The 6,189-nt window shown below is 30.3% G+C and overlaps 1 protein-coding gene across 1 annotated transcript; it reads left to right on the top strand.

Moving 5' to 3' along the window:
* Positions 1 to 692: 692 nt before the first annotated feature.
* On the top strand, positions 693 to 1,307 carry LOC127107563 (uncharacterized). Its single transcript, XM_051044853.1, has one exon. The coding sequence runs from the start codon at positions 719 to 721 to the stop codon at positions 1,103 to 1,105; it is 387 nt and encodes a 128-aa protein (XP_050900810.1). The 5' UTR covers positions 693 to 718; the 3' UTR covers positions 1,106 to 1,307.
* Positions 1,308 to 6,189: the final 4,882 nt, after the last annotated feature.

The following is a 6,189-nucleotide window of genomic DNA, read 5'->3' as shown; positions in this document are numbered from 1 at the left end:
ATAATGTAATATAAGAATTGTATTTGAAAAACAAACTTATAGATCTTAGGGGAACAACAATGACTTTGAAAATATAGTTTTTAAATTGAAGATGATAAATATTTATTTACTAGTTTAACGGAGGGTCAGTATTTTATTTATTTTTACTAAATTTTTTTATAGTATTAATTTGTATTCAGACCTTTAGTAAATGAATCAAATATTTTTTAGAATAATATGTAGAAATGAATGCTTGTACATTATTTATACATTAGCATATATTATTCAGATTTTACAAAATGGTTTCTCTTGGGACAAAATTGATCATAGGACATTATGCCGTTATTTTATGCATATACTATTGAACGAAACTATATTTATTTATTCAGCCTATTTGTAATATTGATGTATGTTGTTTATTATTTGTAGAGTATCTTGCTGTGGATATTAATTAAGGATTGTGGTAGATCACCTAAATTATCGTTTGAGCATGTTGAAAGGATTTATAGGTGCCTTGAAAGTACCAACAACAATCAACATATTTTAGTTGTTTAAATATTGACGGTATAGTCATGAGATAATTGAGAAGTCAAGTCTAACCACAAAATGAAACATTGGAAGTTCAACTAACTAAATACTCCCCTCCATCAAATCTCTCTTACTCTATATAAGACCATCAATCATCCCTTTGTTCCTAATCAAACACCAAAGCAACTTCTCTCAATACAGAAAGTTATCAATGGCATCAACCAAATCAATCATCACTGCTTTACTTCTTGTTGTAACAATGTCAAGCATGATCCTGGAAGCTCGCCAACTTTTACAAACAACCACACAACCAAATTTTCCCGGCATTCCAACTTTACCAAAGCCAACAGCATTGCCACCTCTGCCTTCAATTCCAACATTACCTCAAGCAAGTCTTCCTCCATTACCTACTACCATTCCATCTCTTCCTAAACTCACTATGCCACCACTTCTTCCCTTTCCTACAAATATTCCAACTCTCAACATTCCACCATTGCCAGCAATCACTTCACTTCCCAACATTCCCACCTCAATCCCGACCACTTTCCCTTCCATCCCATTTCTCACCCCACCACCTTCTTCAACCTCTAGCCCTTAAACACTTTTTTATAAGTTGCATAATATAATCAGGTAAATGTTTGCAATATGGACATTATTGCTTCATTTCTTTATTGTGCGTGATGAAATAGTAGGAGGTTATCATTATAGTAATATCTTTGTTGTATTGTATTGTATGGTGTGAAAAAGTCTTTGTATTTTCTCTTTATTTTTTACCAGTTTAGCACCATATATGTTTTGTATTTTTGAATTTAATTGATGTTGGACCACACATTTAGATACAACTATGATGACTTCTTTCTTATATCTATTATCGTTCAGATTCTAATTAACTTTTCATAATTTCATAATAAGTGATAAAAGTATTTCAGTTAAGAAAGAGTGATGTTTAATGTTCATCCTAAAGAAAAACGTTAATAAACTTGTTTATTCTCTACGGTTTTGCCCAACAAATCCTATCTGACTTTTAGAAATGGATCACATGAGGATCTGACCTATGGAGGTCGATCTTTACCATATGGTTAGACTAACATTTTGTTGTTTGGCCTGGGTTTCATCCAAAACCTCAGATTGAACCTTTTTCTAAATTTGCAGTAAATTTCGCAAGTATACCTGCGTATTTTCCTAGTATTTCTTAAAATGATTATAGTGTTAAGAAAAAACTCGATAGAAATACCTGCGGATTTTGTTGCAAAAATCACATTTTCAACCTGCAGATTTTGCAGCAGAAATCACATTTTCAATCTGCAGATGTTGCTGCAGAAATCACATTTTCAACCGAACTAATCTCCGTTATGAAATCACATTTTCAACTCTTAAACCAATTGAGTTTCTTAAACTAGTTAAGCTCTTGCAATTATTATATCAAAATGCTCCTCTAATATTTTGGTGTCTGTGTTATGCAGAAAAAGAAAACCAAACCAAAAGTTGCTTGGAAATTGAAGTTAAGGAGAGTGATAGAACAACAGTCCTAAAATGCAAAAACCTCAAGGGAGAATGAATTGATCCAACACAACCTTTGGATTTTTAGACATTAAACATCCTAGTGAATTTTCCTTATGGTTTAGTTATGATGTATTTTGAGACTTTGTTATGCCTTTTGGATTTGTAGACATGAACCAACCTATTGATTTAATTATGATGTATTTTTGTTATAGTTTTACACATAACAAAGTTGTATTTTAAGACTAGTTCATATGCCTTTTGGGCTATATGTATTTGGTTATTTTAAGAATACGTTATCAGTTTGTGTAAATCTCGATTTTAGTTCATTAAGATACATGGATAAAAACAAAAAAAAATCACAAACTTACAGGGATGAAAATCATTAAATTCAAAACTTCATCTTCATTCATTAAGTAACCATGACAAGGAAGGAAGTCATAAATTGTTATTGTTAGAGGGATGCAAATAATTTTTTTACAGAATCATTAAAATGACATTCAACACCATTTCTGGTAAGCAATGAACAACTCCATGAAATGTTTAACAAAAATTTAAACAAGTTGGCTTTTTTTTATTTTGTTTTCCAATTTCATATTCATGTTCTCTTTTTTCCTAGACTCAGGGTCTTTATTCATTCAACTTAAATCTTTCACAACCTTTGAACACTTGCATCTGCTTGAATTTTTGGATTGACTCACTACTACAAAAAAAAATCACCATGGTTGGAAAAGGGATACCATCACGCCCGATCAATTATGGTAAAGTAGGGTGTGGTTGTAAATTTCCTACTTTCAACCACGGGCGTCCAACCGTTATGGTAAACTATGTATCTCGATACCTATCACATCGGTTGACTTAAACAATTGTTGTCATAAATATAAAGTTATGGGTTCGATACTCAACTACAACCAAATTAAAGCGCATAAAAAATAACATTTCACCACGGTTATATTTTCCAACAGTAGTGATATGTGTAAGAGTTTATTATAAAATATGAGATTTCTTTTTTTCCCTTCCCCTCATTAACCATATACAACCATTCAAATAGATTTTTGATAATCAGAAAAATTAAATTATTCTTGATAAACAACTTAAACGGTCAAATATATTCTAATTTCATGCATCTTGTAATTTATGTTTTCCTCATTAACCCATATAATTTGATTCAATCCCAAATTCTACAAAATAATGATGATGAATGAATGTCTTCTAAGTCTTTCACGCAAAATTTAAAATATGGAAATTATTGTTTCATTTCTTTATTGTGCGTGATGAAATAGTAGGAGGTTATAATTATAGTAATATCTTTGTTGTATTGTATTGTATGGTGTGAAAAAGTCTTTGTATTTTCTCTTTTTTTTTTACCAGTTTAGCACTATATATGTTTTGTATTTTTGAATTTAATTGATGTTGGACCACACATTTAGATACAACTATGACGACTTCTTTCTTATATCTATTATCGTTCAGATTCTAATTAACTTTTCATAATTTCATAATAAGTGATAAAAGTATTTCAGTTAAGAAATAGTGATGTTTAATGTTAATCCTAAAGAAAAACATTAATAAACTTGTTTATTCTCTATGATTTTGCCCAACAAATCCTGTCCGACTTTTAGAAATGGATCACATGAGGATCCGACCTATGGAGGTCGATCTTTACCATATGGTTAGACTAACATTTTGTTGTTCAGATTCTAATTAACTTTTCATAATTTCATAATATATAAAAGTATTTCAAGAAAGAGTGATGTTTAATGTTTATCGATCTTCATCCAAAAACCCGCATTGAACGTTTTCTTAAATTTGCAGTAAATTTCGCAAGTACACTTGCGGATTTTCCTAGTAGTTCTTAAAATGGATAAAGTGTTAAGAGAAAACTCGATAGAAATATCTGTGAATTTTGCCAGAAATCACATTTTCAACCGAACTAATCTTCGATATGAAATTCTAAGGAAATACCGCATGAAACTTATCTGCGGATTTTCTTATGTATAAAAATAAAATAATATTTTTTATTTCAAAATAAAACAATTTTTTTTATAAAATAAATACAAATATTTTCTAAAAATAATAATAATATTTGTTTAAAATTTACCAACAATTATTTTTTATTTATTTTTTAGTTTTAAATTGGATGCGGCACATTAATTTTCTCAAAGTGAATTTCAATTATGATGAAATGATCTTATCAGACGACTCTACCTTCTTATAACCGGTCTGACTAACGATTAAGATCGAGTTTTAAAACACTGTTAAAAACTACTTTCTACATTTTGGAACATTAAGGATCTGTTTGTTTCAACTTTAAAAAAAATGAACTTTTTCTATGTATTTTTAAAAATGAATTTTATAAAATTGTTTTTCAAAATATTATAAGTTTTTTATATTCTTTTTATGTAAATTGACAAATTAATTTTGACATTAGTAAAGTTCGACGATCTTCTAACCGGTCCGACCATTTATTTCTTTTAAGGGTTTTATCAATATTTTTCCTTTACTTCTTTAGAATAAATAAAGTTCGATGACACATCTGTTCAATCATTCTGCAGTATCCCGAACGCTCGCGAGGTCGTATTTTTTGAGATGCGACACAATGCAAGGACAACCTCAACCAATTGAATCTCAAACTGATATTGATCTTGAGTTTGAAATGCTTGTTGCAAATCTTGCCGCAGAATTTGAGGAAACATAACCTCAACCAAATATGAACGATGTTACATCCCAAACTGCTCAAACTACACTTGTTCCAACTGCTCAAACTGCATCTGTTCTAATTGCTCAATTTGAATATGTTTCTACTGCTGGACATGACTCTGGTATAACTCGTTCCGCACTTGATTATATTTTGTCCGCACCTGTTCCAATCGTTGAACATGATGTACCTGAGGTAGTTGTTTCTGCAACTCATCCAACTCTTAAACCATTTGAGTTTCTTAAACCAGTTGAGCTCTTGCAATTATTATATCAAAATGTTCCTCTAATATTTTGGTGTTTGTGTTATGCAAAAAAAGAAAACCAAACCAAAAGTTGCTTGAAATTGAAGTTAAGGAGAGTGATAGAACAATGGTCCTCAAATGCAAAAACCTCAAGGGAGAAGGAATTGATCCAACACAACCTTTGGATTTTTAGACATTAAACTTCCTAGTGAATTTTCCTTATGGTTTAGTTATGTTGTATTTTGAGACTTTGTTATGCCTTTTGGATTTGTAGACATGAACCAACCTATTGATTTAGTTATGATGTATATTTTTTGGTATTTTTATACATAACAAAGTTGTATTTTAAGACAAGTTCATATCTCTTTTGGGATATATGTGTTTTGGTTATGTAATATGTTATCAGTTTGTGTAAATCTTGATTTTAGTTCATTAAGGTCACATGGATGAAAAATAAAAATAAAAAATCACAAACTTACATGGATGAAAATCATAAAATTCAAAATTTCATCTTCATTCATTAAGTAACCATGACAAGGACGAAAGTCATAAATTTTCACTGTTAGAGGGACGCAAATATTTTTTTTACATAATCATTAAAATGACATTCAACACCATTTCTGGTAAGCAATGAACAACTTCATGAAATAATTAACAAAAAGTTAAACAAGTTGGCTTTTTTTCCTTTTGTTTTCCAACTTCATATTCATGTTCTCTTTTTTCCTAGACTCAGGGTCTTTATTAATTCAACCTAAATCTTTCACAAACTTTGAGCACTTGCATCTGCTTGAATTTTTGGGTTGACTCACTACTACAAAAAAACAATTTCACCATGGTTGAAAAAGGGATACCATCACTCCCGATCGATTGTGGTTAAGTAGGGTGTGGTTGTAAATTTCCTACTTTCAACCACGGGCGTCCAACCGTTATGGTAAACTATGTATCGTGATACCTATCCCATCAGTTGAATTAAATAATTGTTGTCATAAATATAAGGTTATGGGTTCGAAACCCAACTGCAACCAAATTAAAGCGCATAAAAAATAACATTTCACCACCGTTATATTTTCCAAGAGTAGTGATATGTGTAAGAGTTTATTATAAAGTATGAGATTTCTTGTTTTCCCTTCCCCTCATTAACCATATACAACCATTCAAATAGATTTTTGAGATAATAATCAGAAAAATTAAATTATTCTTGATAAACAAATTAAATGGTCAAATATATTCTAATTTCATG

The sequence above is a fragment of the Lathyrus oleraceus genome, chromosome 7 (assembly GCF_024323335.1).
Source record: "Lathyrus oleraceus cultivar Zhongwan6 chromosome 7, CAAS_Psat_ZW6_1.0, whole genome shotgun sequence".
NCBI lineage: Eukaryota > Viridiplantae > Streptophyta > Magnoliopsida > Fabales > Fabaceae > Lathyrus > Lathyrus oleraceus.
Note: the sequence above shows the minus strand (reverse complement) of the source record. Positions and strands in the feature narration are given on the sequence as shown.